Source organism: Megascapheus bottae, chromosome 12 (genome assembly GCF_031878675.1).
Source record: "Megascapheus bottae isolate mThoBot1 chromosome 12, mThoBot2.hap1, whole genome shotgun sequence".
NCBI classification, from domain to species: Eukaryota; Metazoa; Chordata; class Mammalia; order Rodentia; family Geomyidae; genus Megascapheus; species Megascapheus bottae.
The window spans coordinates 52,286,376-52,309,740 of record NC_143520.1 but is presented as its reverse complement, the minus strand read 5'-3'; the positions used below and the strand labels follow the sequence as shown (position 1 = coordinate 52,309,740).

Genomic DNA, 23,365 nt, shown 5'->3' with positions numbered 1-23,365 from the left:
TCTTGAAATTCACCAAGGAGCCATATACAATGATTGACCCTTGTGATAAGACTCCCAGGAGATTGTAAGAATATGAAAAAAATTTAAGTCATCAGTGAGAGTACTGGGGATGACATGGGATCTGTTTCTTTTTCTTCTTTATTCTTCAGTCACAGATGCGTGATTCTATACTACTACCCATATCTGCAAAATATCCATCCATATGCACAAGACAAAGGGACCCAGTTAAATGTAAAATAAAACCAACCAAACTTTTACCAAAATCACTATTTTCTCTATATAAATGGATTATTTCAGGGTTTTGTTATATAACTGAAAACCAACAAAGCCATATATTTGGACATGTCTCCTTATGTGTCTCTCAAAGCCAAATAGTATCCTAAACATTTTTATTATGTTGTTCAGTTCAAGGAGGTATCATTCAAAAATGATAGATCCAACAAATATTTGTTGAAATGGGTAAAAAATAAGCATCAGCAAATTTCTTCTAAATCTTCTTTTGCCAGATTGTCATTTTTGAAAATTCAATCTCTTTTCTTTCTTGATCTTGGAAAATTGTATAACATGCCTTCTATTGATCTTAGTGGCCAAGAAATCCAAGTACCAGATTGTAGAATTTCACTCCATTTAGCTTGGGCCACATAGTCTCTCTAGTAACACAACGAAATTGCTGGTGTCAAAGGTGGGATCCATCTAGATGAATCCCAGGAGAAAGCCTGCTTTGATGTTAAATATATGAGGTCCCTGAATCTGCCATTCTCTTTCCCTTTCATCTCTTTCCTCTTCTTTTGTCTTGTGTCTTGTCTCCTTTTTGATCTTTGCTGTTATTTTTGATGACAATGATTTCCTTCCTGTTATTGGCTTTTTTCTCTAGCTCCATTTGTGTGCAGAGCCTTTCTGTTCTGAAGGTCTACTTTCTTTCTTTCTGACCTAAATTTTTGATATTGTGAAGTTTCTCAAGGCAATTATACTATTTGTGGATGTTCCACAGACAGTCCACTTTGCAATGAAAGGAGCATGTCAAAAGATTCAAACCGCTGTCTGCCTGCATTGAGTATTACTGAGTTCACTTCAGGACTGTACAATCCAACAAAAGAATGATAAAATTCTGCCATTAAAAATGAATTCAGAAATCCCAATTAGCTTGGAAAAGTAATCCTCTGAATTTTAAATATTAATGTTATTAAAACGATAGGGGGAAAAAGGCCAGCCAGAATATGGGCCAAATGAGATAGTGACAGGCCAAACCTTATTTTAGGTCATTATTTAACACCTTTTATTTTACTGTTTGGGTTGGTTAATGACTTATTCAGTAACACCTTTTGAAAATTTTATGCCTATTACTTTTATTTGGTGGTAACCAACTTGATGTCTTGTTTTCACAATTACCTTTGAATTATATACAGGAGGGAATGTAATTGGCTGTTTTCATCCAAAAGTTTTGCTTTGCCCTTTCTATAATCCCTCCTTTCAAAATTGCCAGAGTTTCTATATTTATGCTTAAGAATTGTTCCAGTCTGTTGGCAACAGAGATTGTGTGACATCTTTCTAAGACACAGCCCTGTCTGCAGTAAGAGGAAGGTTTTTCTCCATAACACTCCTTGGGGCATGTCCCCAGGATTCTCTGGCCTCATCCACTGTCCCCACTTTCAGTACAATTTTCCAGGCTTGTACACTTTCTACTTTCTCTAGATTTAGCTCCTGATAGACCCCATGTATGCCTCACTGGGCTTTGGCTTTTCTAATTCAACCCTTGACTGAGGAAGATTTTTGCTTTAGTGATAACAATAGCAGCGATAGTTAGTCATCTCCCTTTGCATACCTTGCTTCCTGTCACTGTTTTCTTTTTCCTTGAAACTTTGTGTTGCACATTACTTTCTGTATCATTTTACAATGAAAAATACCAATGACATTCTTTGGACTGGCTGCTAGATCGATATGGACTCCTACATCCTTCAATCCAGAGTCCTAGTTCTCAGGCATTGCTCTCCTTAGCCTTTTCTATTTCTGATTTCATTGAGGGAACAGTTTCAGCAGAACAGACCAAGGTTAAAGTACTTAACTTGCCTTGGGTTACCTAGTGATGATCTCATTATAGCTAACTGAAAAGTTGGCTGTTCCAGAATTTATTAGCCCTGGACACAATGACAGAATTTGCCCCATGGTTTTAGACAGAGTGAGCACACCACTCCCAGTAGTTTAGAGAGGCTGTTTGAAAGGAAGGAAATGAGGTTGTGCACAGGGTAGCTGAAACCTCCAGTGTGTCACAATCAGTCTGTCCTTCAGGTGTCTCTGACAGTCGGTCAATTCCAAGTCCTTCATCTGCCATGAGGTTTTGTGCCTCAGGCCGTATTCAGATCATCTTTGGTGTCAATGGTGTTTTTGTGGCTAGTCATGATTTAGAGCACAACTGGAAGCTCCATGTTTCCTTTTTCTGAATGACTGTGTTTTCACAGACTCACTGGAACAGCCCATTTGGTCCAATACATACAACAGGATTTTGTCTGAGTGAATTTATACTGATTTAATGGTTACTCAGATGAATACTCAAGCAAGGAGCTCTATGGTAACCTTAACCTCCATATCCCCATGTACAGGGAAGAGACTTCGTAGCTTTGGGGATAGCATTCACATCTGCCATGCTCAGGTCACAGAGCAGACCAGCAGAAATGGGATACAAAGCTGCCAATTCCTTTGTCACTCATGAGATTTCCTTAATACCCAACACCTTGGGGGGCTGTAACTGTATCCTTATCTAGGCTCCAAAGGTGGTCACAGGCTACTGGACTTGAAGATTTTGCCATGAAGGTACATTTTTCAACTGAGAGGAATACAACATATTTTATTTAATAGTTAGCTTGACTTGGAACTTATGAATATTTAACGTTATATTGTGTGGTTTTCCATGTGTACATTTGTTTCAGTCTCTAATCTATCTTAGAGGGTCCTGGCTAAATGTGTATTATTGTATTGATGATGACAGTAATTTAGCCAGGACAGAGCTAGTTTCCAAATGTCTTACTGGCCTCTTCCTCTAGAAGTAGAAATAGGCTATATAACCAGTTTTTAAAATAGAAACTTATATAAAGCAAGATAAAAACAATTTTAAAATGACACTGGCATTGACAGGTGCTCTCCATCATATTCAATATGATTAGATTTGTTGTTGTTGTTGTCATGTTTTGTTTTTTTGCCAGTCCTGGGATTGGGCTCAGGGACTGAGCACTGTCTTAGGTTTTTCTCAAGGCTAGAGGTCTACCACTTGAGCCACAACACCACTTCTGGCTTTTTTTTCTGTGTACGTGGTACTGAGGAGCCGAACCCAGGTCTTCCTACATGCTAGGCAAGCACTCTATTACTAGACCAAACTCATGGCCCTCAATATGGTTAGTTTTTAAAATATATCTTCATTTAACAGATGAAATATTAAACTGTAAAATTAGCAAGTCCACAAATCTCAACAGACTTAAGTTGAGAACTGGAAAGGAAATGGGCATCCATCTGAAGTAAACTCTTGCTTATTGCATGCAGACCCAGGGTCTACATCACAACCCTTGCTCCTGTGTCCATGCACTGGTGATCCCTCCTCAGGAGAGAAAGCTGGCACCAGATAGATCTTTGATCAAGAGATCACGGACACCAGCACACAACTTGTTTCTGTCACTTGATGCCTACTAGAACATAGGAACAAGGGATTCCCCAATCTTCCCATATTCTCTTTCTGAGACATGATAACCTTCCTTCCAGGGGTGATTAAATAAAGGAGGGGATCTAACATAGAACAGGAATATGTTCTTATGTTTAATGATTACTTCTCTTCTACATCTAATTTTCCCTTTCTCATTACTTTAGTGTCTTCAGATTTTTCTTTTTCTGTTGTCCATCTATGCTAACCCCTCAATGGAGTCTCCCAAGAAACAAGAATCAATAAACAATTACACTATCACATGGTTTGAAACAGTTACCTAATGCTCTGTAGTTATTTTGATCCTCAGGTAAATAGTTATATGATGTCCAGCCAGTCCTTTAATCCTGTCTGAAGCTGTAAGAGAAACATCCACAGACAAAAGGAACGACTGGGGTAAGAATGGCACCTGGGTGTGTAAAGTATATTAGGAACTCCTTTGGGGGGAAGAGCAAGGTTTTAAATTCTTTTTTATTTTCACTTTAATTCACATGAAAAATGTTCATTCATTATTTTAATACACATTTACTGTATTCTCTCAGCCACACGCAATTCCACATAAATTAATAAAAATGAAATGGAAATCTCAACCCTGATCATGGGGTGAACCTGATGAGATAGACAATTCAAACAAATGAATAAATTTAATTGTATACTATGAAGAAATAATTATCTCCATAATGAAGTAAATAAATACCAATCAGAGCATGCAATTTTAGAAGTTAATATAAGAACTATTTGGGAAAAATATGGTTTCTTCTCAAAATATATTTTTGCATTTAGTAGAAAATTCAAAACATTTAAAAGAGAATATATGGTAAATAGCAAAGTTTCCTTTCTATTTTGTTTCATTCACTGATACTTCTCCTTATCAGTCCCATTAGTATTCTTTCAGAATTCTCTGCATATATGTACTTTCAAGTATATATATATATATGTTTATATATATATATATATATATATATAGTCTGCTTTCAAAACACATGCACTCTGTTGCACTGTGATTTTTCTGTTTACTCAACAGTTTATATTGGAGGTGGTTCTATATCAGAAGTACTAATACAGAAGTACTGTATTGTTTTTAATGTGTGTACTATACATTTTTGTGGGTTTGTCTGCCATATCCACACAAGGTAAGCTTAGAATCAATCAACTGATAAAGATAAAAATATTCATTTTTATATATTCAGTTTTTGCTTTGTGCAGATAGCAAAGAAGATAAGAACCAAACACTGTAGCAAAGAAGATAAGAACCAAACACTGCAGCTGCCCATATTATATTTCCCATATCCCCAAAAGTAAGACATCTAGAATTATCATATGGCCACCCAGGAGCTGTGGATTTCCCATTGTTGAGTTCCTAAGTATAGATTGTATTAAAAGGGTTTACATAGACAGTTCTTCTCAGGGAGCAGAGAGTGAATACTCCATGCTTCCTTGGCATCCAGGAACCTATGAAAACTACCCATGACAGAATCTCAGAGATAGGGAGTGAGAAGCACAGTGTCTGAAGCCAGCTACTCACAGGCCTACAGACCACCTCTAAGTCCTAGAAATCTAAGAAAGACCACCTTAGATTCCAATTAGCCATTATGTGAAGTTTCTATTGCTTGGCCTTTGGGAACACATTCAAGGTCATTAGGCACTTTGGTGGAGTTGCTGTTATATGGGGCTAATCATAATACACAATCAATTTAATCTGATGGTCTTTTGGGCTATTTTCTATCTCATTATTCCTAGTTTGTGTCCAACTCAATATAATTGCTATTAATTATGGAATAAATTTCTAGAAAGCAACTGTGGAGATTAATGAACATTTGTTTCCAATTTTGAATCATATTCTTTCTTCATAAATATTGTATTGATTACAGTGTTAGCAAAAATCAACCAATGCAGTTCTGACTTCTTCATATCCATAGCAGAATTGCAACTTGTGAAGTATTGATCTTTCACAACAGCTAAAAATAACTTTGGCAGGGCCGGGAGTTTGGCTTAGTGCTAGAGTGCTTGCCTGGCATGCACAAAGACCTGGGTACAATTCCTCGGTACCACATACATAGAAAAACGCTGGAAGTCGTGCTATGGCTCATGTGGTAGAGTTCTAGCCTTGAGAAAAATCCAAGGACAGTGCTCCAGCCTGGAGTTCAAGAACCTCAACTGGCAAAAAGATATCTTTGGTACGGAATTGGCTTTTTTAAATAGTGAATAAGGATGAACAGCTTATATATATGAAAGTCATATTTCTTTCTTGCATCTACTAAGTATTTTCCTACTTTATATTGTAAGTTACCAGAACTAAAGTATTTTTAAAAGCATATTTTTATCTGTTAAGTCATGAAACTCTTGAAATATTTTTTCAATTCCTTTGATGGAGGAGGATGCAACTAAACATGTGTTGTTTTTTTTTTAATAGAAGATCATGTAATATTTATTTTCAAATTCACACAAACATAATTGTTCATTTTCTCTTGCCTTCTAGAGTTCTTCGTTTTCAGAAAAATCTTCACTATATTAGTCTTTTTAATGATTACCTCATTTTGTTTTAAATCTCTATATACCTATATTTAAAGATTATATAAATACTTGCATAAGTTTTCAGGATTTTAATTTAAGCCAATTTGAGTATTTTGTGTATCTAAAACTAAGTAAGAATTGGTAGTAAATGTATTGTGCAAGGCGTTTCTGACATTTATACTGTGGTAGATAACATGCAAGTCATATCTTTTAATAATATGTCTTTAGGAGTATGGATACTCAGCTGGGGTGCTGGTGACTCTTACCTGTGATTCGGTGTATTCAGGGGGCTGAGATTTGAGGATCATAGATTGAAGAAAGCCTGGACAGGAAAGTGTGAGATTCTTATCTCCAAGTAACCACTAAAAAACCATAAGCAGAGCTTTGGTTCAAGTAGTAGCACACTAGCCTTGAACAAAAGTGCTCAGGGTTATTGCCCAGACCCTGAGTTCAAGCCTGAGATCTGACACATTAAGGGAAGACATCAAGGTTGGGGAGAGTTTGCATACATTTAAGATGGAGATGTAAAACAAGAATACTAAGATCTTGTGAAAAGACAGGCCTTCCTGAATTACAAGGACACCACAGCTCTGAAGTTCTACAAGGATATGATTTCTGAATCTTTCTTATCCCAGGGCGACAGAAATGTGAGCTACAACATCTGCTGTGGTCTTTTTCCAAGTGCTTGCAGAGTCATATGAGTCAAGTAATGTGCCCTGGGAGACACTGGGATAAAAGAAAGCCACTGCAGCCTATTGCTTCTTTTCTTTTTGACAGGATTTTATAAGCTCTGTCTGCATTTGCCTTCTGGGATGGAAGAGAGTGGCAGACACCCGCCAACTTCTTTCTATGCCAAATGCTACATTGGTCGCCTCATGGAGTGTTATCACGTCATTTGATGGACATCCGTATGGTAATCTAAGATGGGAATTAGAGTTACCATATTTTCTTGAAAAATAGTACCATAGTATAGCCAGCCATCGTTGAAAAGGAATGTAGGGCTACATCATAGAACCAGCCTTAGACTACAAGGTCAATAGAATGTGAGCTTTTTAAAGTAGCAGCATGTTCTCTGACAATGGCTCATCGGAGATGATGACATTGGAGATCAAAGTCATTGGAGATCAGTGAACCCAGTCATCTCTCCATCCAGTTATAACCGGTCTCACACACAGACAGACAGACAGATACAGATAGACTCATGGTAGAAGCTCAACTTTAACTTTGGTTCTGACCAATAGCATTACAATGAAACAAATCTTAGATTTAGACACCTTTCTTAGCTCTGTTCCTCTTCATAAAGCTGCTGATTTTTTCTTCTGTAACTGAAGTTGAAAGTCTCCATTTTCCAAGTTTATACAACCACTTATTGAGAGATTGTGAAATAGAACACAGGGTCCTGACCCCAGCGCTCTTTCTTCTCAACACCATTTTTGACTTGGCTCTTCAAGGCTAGAGACTTTTCCTGACACATAACTCTTGTCTTTCAGTATAATCAGTATCTCCTGCCGCTGTTCTGACAATCTGTCTTCTTTTATGATCATCGGACAGATCTGGCTACACAAGTTAGAAAAGGCTCAATTCCCTGAAGCAGAGGTTGCCTGAGAGAAATATTTCAAAGTGTTTTTTTCTGAGTGAGCATTTTTTAAATCGGATCTCAAGCCATACAGATAGACTGATTTCTGAAGTTGTAACTTCATACATTGAGGAACATTGAGGATTTCATTTCCCCAAATTTTGACATTTATTTCATTGTCACTCAGATGTGATTTTCTACAGATTCTGCGCAGAAGAGAATACAGAGAGTCAAATAAAAGCAGGCAAATCTGAGGTTAATTATTACTCAGGGTGAATTTTAGTGTCATCTCCTTGGCATTTGAAGCAAAATATTGATGGAAGCTAGTGAGATGAAACTGGATAATTATTTCATGAGTCTTTAATTTGTTGTTTTCTTTGAGTTCATAGAAGTCATCTCTGGGCTTTGAGGTAATTCTTGGATAGTACATTCTCTTTGTATCTTCAATCAATTAAGCAGCTTGACAACAGAGAATGACAGGCACTCACAAACTTCCAACAGTCAGCAATTCAAAAACACATTTTGAATTTTGTGTAAAATGATGACAAGTTATTTTCAAAGCTAATGAATGGCATATCCTATTTACAACACACTAAAATCTGGATCAAAAGAAGTGATCTTTATTTAAGCTTCTTATGGTGGTTGAAAAAATAAAGTGGGTCAGCTCTTAATTTTTCATTTATTCCTCTCTATTTTTGCTGTTTGGTTGCATAAACCACTAATGACCAAATTCTTTCCTCACAAGTCTTTCTAGGCTTTGTCCAGCAGTAGATTCTTCCATCATGCACAAGCCAACTTGCACATAACCTTTACAGCAACTGCTTTAAGACAGTACTGCTTAGATATCAAGAGACTTCAGAATAACCTTGAAGTCTCCTATACAAATTTAGGAATTTTCTCCTAGATGTTCTCCTGCAGTAGGTCGGGGTGGGTCTGAATAGTTGTTGTATTAACATGTTTCCAAAGGATGCTAAACAGAATAGCCCCTGAACCCAGCATTTAGGGTTGCTTAAAATGTAGTACTGGTTATGTGACTATCTTACAAATAATTCTTTATTTTTCTGTATTCCATGCAAGTTAGGTTCTTTATGAAGTCTCATATGATCTTCCATCATCTGGCACTTGAGCAATACTTACATTGTCTTTTACTCTCCCCTGCTTCAATTGATCTGTGAAATACTCTCATGTCCAGGGTAAATGAGATACAGATAGACACACACACACACACACACACACACACACAAATATGTATTTATGTGTGTTTGTATAGAGCTATAAATATAAATTGTTCTTCCTAAATGATATGCAGAGCACATATTTTATAAAGAATGAACAATGCAATAATGTTTAAGATAAACAATCATAATTGTTTCCAAATGTTCTTGATGTTTTTGGATTTTCTTACTGAATCCTTTTACCTGTAGTGACATATGCTTTCCATTGCATGTCACTTTTATTGTTTTATTTCTTTCACCAATCTTTTAGGAGTTGAAAATTACTTCCATTTTTTTCAGTGGCTAGGGATTTGAACTCATGCCTTTGTACTTGCTAGGCACATCTTCTACCATTTGAACCAGTCCATTAGTCCTTGTTTGTAGGGGCCATTTTCAAGATATGGTCTTCCTTAGTGCCTGGCCTTACTTGGAATGAGAGATTCTCTTGTGTGTGTTTCTCTTTGTTACCAGGATAAGAGACTTTCACAGTTGTTCTCAGTTTCTGGTTAAGATGGCGTCTCTTGGACTTTCATGGGGGCTGAGAGCCTTTCATAATAGCCTTAAACTTATTTTGCAGTCCCTACTTTCCAGATCTCTAAGAATACAGACTTGAGTTACTGTGGCAAAAAAAATAATCTTAAACACAAAGCTTCTAGCCAGATAGTTTGGTGACCTCTGGTCTAGAAAATCCACAATGATCCAATCTTGACGTGTAGTGTTTATCAACATCTTTGCTGTAAATTCTCCACCCTTGTAGATCTCATGCTATTAAGAGGCCTGTGATTTGCCATGGAGTTGTTAGAGATCTGCTGTAGCAGCCCAAGAGTGTTGAGTATATATACTAAACAGACACAATCGTTTTTTGGTTTTGGTTTTGGTTTTGGTTTTGCTCATGTTTTGTTTTGTTTTTAAACCTTTAAATACCTTTGGGTAGATGACATGAAGTTAGATGGTAAAATCATTAGAAATCAAAATTATTTACATTTTAAAATATGTTGTCTAATTGCAAGTTTAAGTAACTTAATATTTAGTACAGCTTGTGCTTTGTGCTAGCCATGATATTCATGAAAATCTGAATTTGGCCTTAAAGAACTGAATAGACTCTGCATTGTTATTATATTTAATATTTTTATAATTTTATTTCATTGTCAGGGAGATGTACAGAGTGGTTACAGTTACATTTGTCTGGTAGCGGGTGCATTACTTCTTGAACATTGATACCCCTTTAAATTCCAAAATATTCTGGACTATTTTACATCTCATGCTCTGGATACTGGACTGCCTTTCAGAACCTCCACCTGAGGAAAACTTCTTTTAAGATTTAGGAATATCATCAGCCACAGGTCTACCATTTCTCCATTACACAAAAATCCCTCCCTTCACTTGTCCAATGCCAGGGCACTCTGTCCTCTGTAGCGCTCACCTTCTTGTTCTGCAGTGGCTTATGATGGGCATTAAATGGTACATCTTCCAATTCAAGGAGTTAAACTCATGCATTTCTGAGCCAGGTACAGACCCTAGTATATCACAGCAGCACAATATATGCTTCCTGAGTTGGGGAAGACAGCTAACTCTCAGGTGCCAGTTTGCAGAACTCTAAGCAACGTTCTCAGTATTGTAGAGTTGGCACATTTAACAGTGCTTATTCTATGACATGACAGGGAGACTTGAACAAGTAAGAATATGATGCCCTTTACTCATAATTTGGCTTGTGGAATTATAACCTCTTCATACAACTATTACTTGTATATTTACCATTTCTAGTCCTTTACCTCAGTGTCTGAGTACTGTCCCCCAACTTTTTGATCAAGACTAGCACTCTAACACTCTAGCCACAGCTTTACTTCAACTTTTTTTTGCTGGTTAATTGGGGATAAAACTCTCAAAAACTTTCTTGCCCTGGCTGGCTTCAATCTATAATCTTCCGATTCTAGCCATCTGAGTAGCTAGGATTATATGCATAAACTACCACACCTAGTTTGTATAATAAGAAATATAAGAGTAAGAAAGAATAATAAGAAAATTTAGATCCATATTAGAATGGAGGAGGATGGGATCATGAAGAGAGGTGTAGACAAATGAAGAGAGAAAGGGTGGGCAAAAGATATATTATGTGTTACATATATTATATATAACATATGTGTGTATGCAAATAAATCTAGGAAACCTGAGAGGATAGGTGGATTTGAAGAGATGGGAGAGAAAGGAGAAAGCACTGACATTGTTAGAGTTGCACTGTACTCATAGACTGATTTGCAGAACTTAAACCCATTTTACAATGTCTTAAATATATATATATATATATATATATATATATATATTAGTGGAAAGAGAAGAAAACCTAGTGTTGATAGGGTAGGTGTCATATTCCTGGGGATTTTGCTTGTACTTTTATCTTTTTTCAAATAATTGAAGTGGTTTTTCAAGAATGTCTATGTGTATTCATGATACTCGCCACAGACACAGGGAGGCTAGGAAGCATGAGAATACATCCACCCACGCTCATGCACATATATGCATATTCATGTACTCTTGCACGCATGCACACACACATACACACACACACACACACACACACACACACACACACAAACTCATGCTCACTCCAAGCTGAAGGGAGACTTGCTGAATTCCATGCACATAGCTGTTTCCTCCTGGGTAACCCCATGTGGCCATTTCATTCGCTCACATTCTTCCTTTTTAGTATCTGAAGTAGATAGAGAGGAGAGAATTCCCCCCTACCAAGGTGAGATTCTCAGAGCTCCACATTTTCTCTCAAAGGGTATGTACTGATTACTTTACTGCTCTGAGCAGCAGCTTGGGTGCAGGCAGAATACACTCACCTCATAGTCAATGTCCAGTGCATCAGCTTCACCCTTGGTCCGGAAGTGCTCTGTGTGTTTATCCACCGTGAAGTTCACCTGTTTGCCCACTCGCTCAATGAGGACCGAGTGCCAGTGCTGGTCATCCAGCAGGCTGCCCAAAGTGGCTGAGGGTGGGCTGCTGCTGAGCCGAGCTTTGCTGTCATCTGTGAAGGGGGAAAGAAGTAGAAGTATCTTTGTAAAGGGTAACTTTGAGCGTTAGAAGGTGCTGTCATCTGTGAAGGGGAGAAAAGTAAGAGTATCTTTGTAAAGGGTAACGTTGAGTGTTAAAAGGTCCTCTGAGTAAGGCCAACTCACCAGCCAGAGGTGAGCAATGATCATCTCTTTGTAGCTGGAAACTTAGTGAGACATGTAAGGGAATGACCATCTGGCCTTGAGCCTGCTTCTCGACACTAAATGGAATATTTCCAGGACTCAAACTACTAAACCATAAACAGACCTATGATCCTGGTAGTTACTTGCATAACATTGAAAACAAAGGCTGTATCCTTTAGAATCAATACACACACACACACACACACACACACACACACACACACACATACACACACACACACACACACACCACTCATTGAGTTTGTGCTCTCTTGAATGGAGGAGGGAAATCTTGGAGCTGTATTTGGGAGGAAGGACAAATTTAGGATAAACCAAGGGCACACAGTGGGCACAGAGAGCTGGTGAAGTCTGCTTACAAATATCATCATACTCTGATCCTTCCCCATTGTATAACCTGCCTACTGCATGATCAACATGTAAGCAGGACGTTCCCAGCTTCCATCTTTAATCCTGGGATGGACAACTAGCATCTATACTCTACTATGAGGAAGCTGATGTGCAGCCAGGTTCTGCCTATGTGGTCTGTGGTGCATCCAGAATTTGGACCAGTTCTGCATGACCTGTTTTGCTGCAATTGATGATCATATGTGATCTTTAATCATATTCTGGTCTCAGGCAACATAGAACTTGGAACACTTTCTTTGGGAGGATATGAGAAATTCAGGTGAGGTTGACTTTCCATTCATGCATCAATTTCCCCTCATCTTCCTTCAGTTTTATAGAAAGATTACAGCTTCTCCCTATTTGCAGTCCAGGATTTGACTCAGCCTCAGCAAAATAAACAATTAGATGCAATTAGTCCTTACATACATAATATTTCAGCTTTAGGAACATTTAGACATTCAACTCTCTTAGAAACAGAATGCTAAATGTCAATACTCTCTGCCATGATGTGTGTGCCTACTCTCTGACTACAAGCATGTCTGTGTGTGTGCACACACTCTCCCTCTCTAACTCACACACACACACTCACACACAGAGCTGCAGCAACCTGCTTTGCAATGTGACATTCAGTGGCAGAAGCTGCCATTTCCCTGGAACGCTGCTGACTCCCACCTCCAGTATGTCCCCAAAGTCCTTGTTCTGATCACTGACTGACACGTGTTTTCTACAGGAGTAGGAGTGGAGGCAGCAAACTTATCATTGGAAGACAAGAACTGGTGAATTCATACTTGATACAATATTGGTGAGTTATTGTTTGCTGGTTCCATAAGCTTTGATTCTTCAACATTTGTCAGATTATGCTTACAAGTTTATAGTTTCTTTCTCCATTTGATTTCTGTTTTGAGGTAGGAAGGAGAAGGAAATCCTTTTTTATCTACCTCTCAAAGGTACAGTGTGGGTCAGAGTGACAGGGCCCATGGTGTTCTGATCACTGGGCCTTCCCAGAGACTCAGCGTTAGTCTGTAGAGAGTGTCTTGTAGGATGAAGAGGGCCCTGAGTGCAGGGAGTAGCAAGGTGGCTGATCAGGACTTGGGGAGGACAGAGCCCAAAGCACCAACTGGATGAGTTAGAATGGAAGCAGGAGCATCGTTACCAAGCTATGAGAACAGGTGACTTGCTGACTCAGGTGCTGGGAATGATAGCGGGCTGCCAGCTCCAAGTATGGGAGCTGGTGGGCAGGGCTAGCTACATCTTTGGGACTTCTACCTAGGCCACAGGGCCTATATTTCGTCTTTAAGAAAAAGATTCCAGGATGAACAGATAAGACATTACCAGTTCAGATTTACACCATTGTTTTGGTATGTACAAAAAAAATTTTGATTTCTATTTCAAGTCATCCTCTCTGAAGGCCGAATCTATTTAGAGTTCTGCTAGGAACTTTACCCCAAGAATTACCCCAAGAATTTATCTCAAGTATTACCCCAAGAATCTATTTAAAGTTCTGCTAGAAACTTTACCACAAGAATTACCTCGAGTTACCCCAAGAATATTACAGCAGTTACCCCAAGAATATGCAGCCTAGACTTTACATTTGGCCTATCTGAGAAAGAAAAACTTGTATTTCTGGGTAATTCTAGTATGCATTTCTTCCAGAAGATGAAATTGGAAAATATCTTCAGTTTTATTTTACTTCTGTGAACTCTAATCTTGGCCTATATTTTTTGTTTCAATCTGTTTTTGAATCTAATATCTATAACTTTGACAATACTTCATTTAGTCTATTGATGTTTAGTTTCTGTTTTAATTTGTTTCTTTAATTTACTGCTTGAGTCTAAGGGGGTTGAGAGGCCATTGTTTCTATGGCTTCTGTATTTGTGTTATGGTATGTTTTTGAATCACACCCATATCATAGAAGTACTTTCCCAAAATTTCTCATTTTCAATTGATGAGGAATTCATTATGGCTATAAAATAAGATGCAGCTTTATTATTAAATTATATTTTTATATATTTACCAAGATGACCCAGATCCATAACTCAAAAGCCCTGTGGTTTTAGAAAAGAGCTTTGCATTTACAGGATTTATACCTGATGCTGTTGGTTTTGAACAATATATCCTGCTTTGCCATGTTTCTGGTGATTTTGAAGACAAAGTCCCTCAAACTTTTCTTCTCTGGCTGTCTTTGAGCTATATCTATATACCCACTGAGAAGTTAAGGTTATAAGTAGAAGCCACTGATGACCCACACTGAGTGATTATTTTAAGGAATCAGGGTGAGTAAGATTTAGATGTGAAGAGCAACATTAATGTGGATCACTTATGCTACTACATCAACGTTTACCCAGCTCACAGAATGACAGTCTTTCATTTGACCCTTCGGTTAATATTTAAGTTGTTCTTGCTAGGATACTGTCCTTGTGTCCACTGCTGCCACTGCCATTTGATGTGGGCTCCAGATCTGCCCCAGGAGACCCAGGAGAGCAGTGGAAGTCCTACCTGCCTCTCTTCAAGTCGACATCCAGCCTTGTTCTTTTTCTCTGTCTTTCTGCTTGATTCAGAAAATAGGCTATTTTTTTCCCTGAACAATTCTGTTTTCATCCAACAATTCTGCTCCTTGTAATTCTAAGACTTTAAAGAAATAAAAACATGCATCCTCTTCACTAGTGATTCTATTTGCTCCATGTGTTTAATAAATAAATAAGTAAACCTTAATTAAGACACTTATTTCGCTCAACATAGCTCATGAAATAATTATGAATGCATAAAACAATTTGTTGACCTTTCTTCAAAATGGGTTAATCATTATTTGTTGCCTATCTTGTTCATTTACTGAGCTAATATTTTATTGCTTGAAGATAATGTAAAATTGAATCCCATCAATCTTTGGGAAGTCACATTTTTCAGTAAGTACTGAGGAACTTAAAAATGTTTATAAACTTTTTACCTACTGAATCATTTTTCTGAAACTCTATTTTAAGAAAACAAATGGAAATCTGGCAAACAAGTTGAATGACTAGAGTGATTTGAAAATTGGAGATAATGTTCAATCATTTTAGAGTGATAAAATGAAATATTATGTTGGCATGAACATAATGGTTGTTAAAATACTTATCATTTAAAATGTATATAATAGTGAATGTCATTTTGAGAAAATGAGAAGTAATATCATGAAGAAAATATTTAATAATTTATACTTTATTGGCTTAAATACATAAAACAGTAGGAAAGTATAAATATAGGCTTAGCAGTTAATAGAAAAGTCAAAGGTAAGCACTGTCAGCTGCTAAAATTCCAAAGCACGTTCATCATATGTTTTTCTTTCTTTTCTATAGTTTAGAATAAGCATAAATATTTTGATATTGGGAAAACAAACATCATTAAGACTATAGTTCTTGCCCTGAAAAGCTGACTTATTAAAATAATAACAGTGGTGTGTACATTACAAAATGTTTCCTGAATTATGCATCATTACTTTTATTTATTTGTTATTTCAAATTTGAAATCTAGAGCCTTGCATTTGCTAGACAAGTGCTATACCTGTAGCCTGCAAATTTACATTTGAATAAACCCTAAGGGAGGGACATTAATGAATTTCTTTCCTCTCTCCATTACCATTCTATGTTAATACTTTGATATCTTGTATTAAAACATGGTAAATGAATGTTGGCCTGGTTAAACAACTGGGAAAACAGAAGTCATGCTTTTCCTAGAGAAGATCATTTATAATTCTATCTATGAATTAAAAATAAAAAGAGCAATCCTAGGAAACATCTCATCTTACCTAGAAATCTTCATTATTAAAAATTATAATAAAAACCTAATCCTCAGGACATTATCAAATGCTCTATCTTGCAGAATCTATTTCAGGTTTTATCGTAGTTGTACTTGTGGTTCAATTACATAGTTTTAAGAAGGTTCCAATTTAATAAATCAAGATAAAAATCCTCATGGACGATTGAGAAGGGCAAACACAATAAAACTAGAAGGAAGCTAACATTGTACCAGAAATTCAAGAAAAACTATTTCTAATTAAGTGAAAAAAATGTTTTTCTTTGGCTTGACATATACTTAAAATGATGTATCATCTAAGGAGCTGGAAATGCTTGCGTTTTGCACTGCTATTCTATCTACTACTCCCCACTCACCCTCTGCATACTGTGTATGAATGAACCAGGCTCCTCACCCTCATTCACATCTCACATGTTCTGGTTAACGAATGAACGAAAGTTTAACTATAACTTCTTCCTTAGGCTTAACAGTTGAGAAATGGATGCCCACTTTATCTGGAAATGTGCGATTTCCAGATAGCCTGAGAAAAATATGCTAAGCACTATGTTAAGATTATTTTTTAGTTACAAAAATCCTTTCGTTGGGGGAAGGGCTTGAATTACTGCTGAGAAAATAGGTAGAGACTCAGGTGAAATTCCCTGTAACTACCTCCATCTGAACTTATCAACACTTCCCCTTTAAGCTGCCAGTTGTCTGTTGGTATTCACCTGTGTTTGGAAGATAATTACATAAGGTAATGCATGTAGTAGTTGAAATTTTTCTAAATACAGCTTAGCCAGATCACCTCAGCTGGGCACAAGTGGTCACACCTGTAACAATAGCTCTTCAAGTATCTTAGATCTAAGGATCATGATTCAAAATCAACCAGGGCAGGAAAGTCCACGGGACACATCTCCAGTGAACTACCAGAAAACCAGAAATGGAGATGAAGTCCAAGTGGTAAAGTGCTACCGTTGAGCATAAAAGTTCAGGGACCATGCCCAGGACCTTCTTGTGTTCAAACCTCAGGACACTCACACAGCCACCAATACCTCCCATCCCCACCCACAAATCATCTCAAAAAGGCCATGTGATTTGCCAAACGACATAAATAATTAGGGCCACTTCCCATCTCCACCTCATTGCAATGTTAATATGTTTTCCACTATACTCCATCCATGACATATATGCAATGACAAAAGGAATGGAAGGTATCTGAAAGGAAAACAACTATAGGAAAAAAACACATAGAGCAGGACCACAGGGAACATTCCAATGTGGCGAAAGTAAATGTCTTTTACATTAGTTTACTCAGGGTCACAAAGATAACACCTAGATGGATGTTTGCATGTAGTATTCATGAATGGTATTGCAAGTTCAACAATTCTAGTTCACCTAGAATCAGTCACATTCCTGTGGGTTTGCCCCTCAGAGTAGGGCTGTGTATCAATGAAACAATAACATGCATGTCCTATGGAAAGTAGTATGGCAGTTGCTCGAAACACTTAAGTATAGATTTCCCCTATAAAGCAACAATTCCACTCCTGGGCTTTTACGAAAATGATCATAAACAAAGACATACTAAACTTACCAACACAACCATGTTCATTGCAGCATTATTTTCCATAGCTAAAATATGGAACCAATCCATATGGCCCTCAATAGATAAATGGATCAAGAAAATATGGTGTTTATGAACAATGGGATGTTATGCTTCTATCAGAAAAAATGACATCACTACATTTCTAAGGAAATGGAAAGACGTGGAAAAAAAGCATATTAAATGAAGTAAGCCAGACCCAAACAAATATAGGCTCCATGGTTTCCCTCATTTTTAATACTTAGTATACAGCTAGGATTTTCCTAGCAGAATAGTTCAATAGCTATGTGCATCTGACCATATAGGATGATGCTAAGTGAAATCAATGTCAGGATATGAAAAAAGGTGTATGAAAAGATGTTATTTTTAAGGTACTCTGTGAAGTTATTTCTTTTCTCTTTTTTCCAGTTATGGTTAATTCCCTCTTGTTACTCCATCTGACTTTGATACCTATAGACAGGGAAGGGAAGGGGGAAAATGAGATGATGAGACAAAGGGTGAGCCAATATAACAGCAACATTCACAAGACAATGTGTTGGAAATGAACTTTACAACTTGGGAGGGTGGTTTGGGGAGAGAAAGTGGAGACATGAGATGGGATAACAAAGTTCAAGATGCAATTTACTCACTACCTTAAAATGTAACTTTAACCCTTCTATATATCACCCTGACAATTTATTTTTTAAGTACATGTCCTTGCATAGTACGGGGGGCTCACATTTGTGATCCAAGCTACTCAGGAGATTCAAATTTGAGGAATGAGTTTGAAAGCAAGCTTGGGTAGGAAAGCCTCTGAGAGTCTTATCTCCAAAACAGTGACAAAACCAGAAACTGAGCCCTGGCTCAAGTGTAGAGCTCTATTCTTGAGCATAAAAGCTGAGTGATGGCACCCAATCCCTGAGTTGAAGCCTCAGACCACAGAAACCAAAACAAGACATAAACCAAAACAACAACCAAGAAAAATCTCATGTCTTTGGATCTTAAGAGACTTCTACATTTTAAGGAGTAGAAACTTTTTAGAATTTAGGGGTTTTTCTAATCTTGCATCTGGTTTGTATTTCTCTCCTTTTACTCTTCTATCTGTATTAGCACAGATTTTTTTTTTGGGGGGGCACTTCTGAAGTTTAAGTTCAGGAGGTTGTGCTCGCTTATGGCTGACACTTTACCACACCAACCATGCTTCTTTCCCAACTCTTGGCTGATTATTTTAGAGATGGAATCTTAAAACACTTTTCCCTCGAGGCTGGCTTTGATCTACAATTGTCGAGATCTCAGCCTCCACAGGCATGATCCTTGGCAACAGGCTCTTAAAATATCTATGTTATTTAGTTTAGATGATGAATACTTACTATGCATTGACTATTATCAAAGAAAAACTAGAATGTAAGTAGAAATAATTCTTTTGCTAGACCTGGAAATTCCTTAGCAAATTCAGCTTTTAGCTCAGCAGTGCAGAGCTCAATGCTTGACTAAATCACTGGTTCAGATTATCATTGCAGAAATGGCAGAATCTATGAAGTGTCTCATCATGTTCACTCTCTGAAATGTCAGTCTTCCTCTTTCTTCATTTCTAAAGTGTTCAAATAATTCAAGGCTGATCTTGGACTCCTCTGTTTCATCCTCATCTCTCTATTCTTCCAACTTAACACATAGATATTGACTACTTAATATTAAATACATAACTATCTTTTTAAGGTATTTAGCCTGTTAGTGATGACTGTCAGACCACTGGAATAATATTCTAAGATGGCCTTAGGGCCTTGTCTGCAACAGTGGTGGCATACAATTTTGCTCACATGATAGAGAATCACTGGATAGGTTTATTAGAATATTTTTTCCATGTTTTGTTTTGAGATTTGTAGATTGTCATGTGATTTAATATATATGCATACGTACTACTTGCAGTGTTTTTAATATAGAGTAGCTGAATGTGAACTCACAAAAAAGTAACCTAAAGTTTGAGTGCTTGTGACTCATGCCTATAATCCTATCTACTTAAGAGGCTGAGATCTGAGGATCATGGCTGGAAGCCAGCAGGAACAGGAAGACCTTGTGATTCTTATCCCTTAACAACCAGACAAAAACAAGTAAATGGAGCTGTGGCTAAATTGGTAGAATGTTAGCCTTGAGTAAAATGCTCAGGGACAGTGCCTAGGTACTGATTTCAAGCCCCAGGAATGCCTTCCCCCCCACATACACACACACTAGCAACTTCAAAAGTCTTTCAAAAGATATGATTAATGCTTAATAATTATTTGTTAATTGGTTTCTTAGGATACCTGAATTTGAAAGAGCTAAAGCAAATGTTCACTGGACCTTTTGAGTGAATTGACCAGAAGTTCAGAGTATTTCCCTCTGAATACATCTCTTGGGCCTTGAAGGACATCTGCTCTGGTGGATTCCTAGATTCCTGGATGCTCTTTTCACTACAGATGTACATACTGGAGAAAGACTGAACACTGTGCAGTTCAAAGACGCTGATCTCTTGTAGGGATGAGTGACCTGCATGCACTATTGATGTCTTGTTTAGATCATATAACAGTCTTTCAGTCGCATAATTCTTCCACTCTTTGATTCTCTACCTGCCTGTGGGACTCAAGTTGTTGTCATTCTGCCGAGGGCAGACAGCCATGGGCGATATGAATGGCATGTGCAGGTAGGGGAGAGGGAATGTTGCAACCCCTTTATGGATTCACAAAGGAAATCTCTTTTCCATTTAGTAGTTCTGAAAAAAAAATAAATTTTCATGTGGCCTAAGAAAGTAGGCCAAGGAGAACTATGTAGTTAAATAATGCCATAGAATTGATTCTGTCCAAACTATACACAGTAAAGTAACTATATAATGCAAATGAGAAAGTCTCCAAATGGCTTATATTACATATACTGTTTATTTGATGAGACACTTTGGAATTCTGTCCATTTTTCCTGCTTTCTTTGCTCATATTTGTATGGAGTCCAAAAAGATTCTCAGAAATACCTCAAAATAAAACCCCACATTGTCTGCCATTAGGGGTGAGTCTGTAGCAATGTTAAGTATCATCTCTCCAGCTTATAGCTAAAATACATATTTTACTGATTTTTTAAATCCTCCATCCAATTTGAGCTTACAAATAGATTCCTGTTCTTCATTTCCATTTGTTGTAAATACTAAAAAAAAGTTAGTATTCCATTTGCTTAGTATTAATAAACATTAAATGACATGTAAGAAGCCATTCTCATAAAAAATGGTCACTTTTCTTAAAATCTGGTGCTCTTTTTTTCTGGATTGTTTTCTTGTGGAAAATCTTGTTTCATTTCCCTTTGCTTCTTTAGGAATTTAATTCTTTGCCTCTTTTACATTACTTACCTTAACTTTTTTTTCCACACGAAGGAGAAAAGACCCTTTAGCCTTTTCCCTACAATAAATAGTTATAGACGTACTCTTGGTGGGACAAAACCACTTGGCATCTCCCCAGGGGCTACCATGGGAAGCAACATCTTAACCAGGCAGAGAAAGAACAATATGAACAAATTTGGCATTTAAAGCTCACCCAAGTACAGCCAGAAAACAGGAAGAAAACATGCTTTTCCTTAACAAAAATGAGGGATATGAAGTTTAGTTTTCTCATTCAAAAGTGTGACTTTGATTTAAAAGTGCATTTCCCTACCCGCTAGCTGGGACAAAGAACAAAACAACTAGGTATTTTGTTCTCCATCTTCATCCTGAAGCATGACTTCTCCAAGTAGACCTAAGAGATTCTAGCTTAGTTAGAATGTGTGTTCAAACTGGAGTTACTGAGAGATACAGATGGAGAAACAGGTAGATAGACAAATGCCAAAAAAGTTTGTCATTTCCTTACATAGCATTACCTTATAGACATAAGGTAATGATGTTATGCCGAAAAATACTATCTATGGCACAAACATTTTGAAATACTTAAGGGAAATATGTCTTCCAGGTGGTCCATCAGGCATCCTACCTGAAACACTGTTAGGATGAATATCCATCACTGGGACCTTGCACAGCAAGCAATCCTCTGTCTTCTAAGAGCCATGGATTAAAACAGGAGTATCCCAAACTTACCCAAGTTGAGGTACAAGGAGAGCCTCCCTTTCTGGAGTTCCAGAGTTATGTGGTCTCCGCGTTGCCCTTCCCCATGGAACAGGACTCCATCACCTTGCATGCTTTTGAATTTCAGGGATATTACGTCTTTGAGGGTGCTCATGAGCTTCTGGTTGAACCTGTAGAGGAGGGAGCTGCGACCATCAAAGTCAGCCACATCTGATTCTGCACACAGGGAAGGAAGAGGTAAAAAAAAGTCAATGCTCAGCCTCATGAATGCTGACCCTGCTTCCCTCATAGTCACTAGCTGTGCAATTCACAGGAATGTTCCTGAGCTCCGGCAAGTCCTTTCTCAATAGGAAGCATCAGAACAGCTTCAATTTAATTAGACTCAGAGGAATTATTCATTTACAAGCAGCCACCACACACTGAGTCAAAGGGAGCTGATTATCTGAGTAGAAGGAAAACGCTCATTAGGGATGTTTCACTCTGTGCTGGGAGTGGGGAGAGTGTGAGGATGCACAGGTACTGATGTCAGGCTTTTCTCTGTCAGATGCTTGGATTGTAATAACCACTTAGGATTTGTCTTTCTTGCTAATTTGCTTCTGACAGGTGGCATCATTTGATCTCCAATCACAAGTCTGGAGATAAGTAAGAAATATAGTTTATTGTGCCAACTCTGGCTGAATAGTTAGGACATCCCAGAATCCTATGATGACAAAAATAAAGATTCTGAGACTTCTTATGTGTTTAATAAAAGAATAGAGAGTTAAGGAATATAGATATGCTGGATAATTTCCAATTTTTTGGTCTCAAAGTAATAATATACTATGAATATTATCTACCTTCCTATATATCATCTATTTTTGTATCATCTATTCATTTAGCTATTATCTCTTATTTATCTCTAACATCGAATATTTATATATTATCTATTATATGTAACATATATTATATAAATTATTGTCTATATGTAAACATTAATTTTCCATTCTTCGATATTCTTGAGATCTTTTATGTATAACTTATTCAAAAAGGTTTTATTCACTCATGGAGTACCATGTCATATTGAAAATCTACATATGTCATATAATATGAAATCACAGTTAGTATCCAAATTCTTGCCCAGTTTTCATTTTTTTATTTTTTGTAGTTACAAAAAGGAATTGGCATTCAAGGTATCAGTTTATGAGTACAGCATATCTTGACTCATGCAACATTGAGGTGAATTCCAAAACCTTTTCCTTCTAACTTTCTGAAAACAATATAGTAAATTACCATTAAATCAGATACCCTATGATGCAATAGAGCACCCGACCTTACTTTTCCTATCTAACACTTACTTCACACTCATTGGTCAGCCC

The 23,365-nt window shown here is 37.3% G+C and overlaps 1 protein-coding gene across 1 annotated transcript in view; it reads right to left on the bottom strand.

The window, feature by feature from the left end:
- The window catches only part of Cntnap5 (contactin associated protein family member 5), an 852,241-nt gene that overhangs the window by 429,074 nt on the left and 399,802 nt on the right, over positions 1-23,365 (bottom strand). The window contains exons 5-6 of the mRNA XM_090342979.1: positions 22,023-22,226; positions 11,833-12,017 (exon numbers count right to left, since the gene is read on the bottom strand). Coding sequence (XP_090199105.1) covers positions 11,833-12,017; positions 22,023-22,226 — 389 coding nt within the window. The remainder of the gene's footprint in view (positions 1-11,832; positions 12,018-22,022; positions 22,227-23,365) is intronic.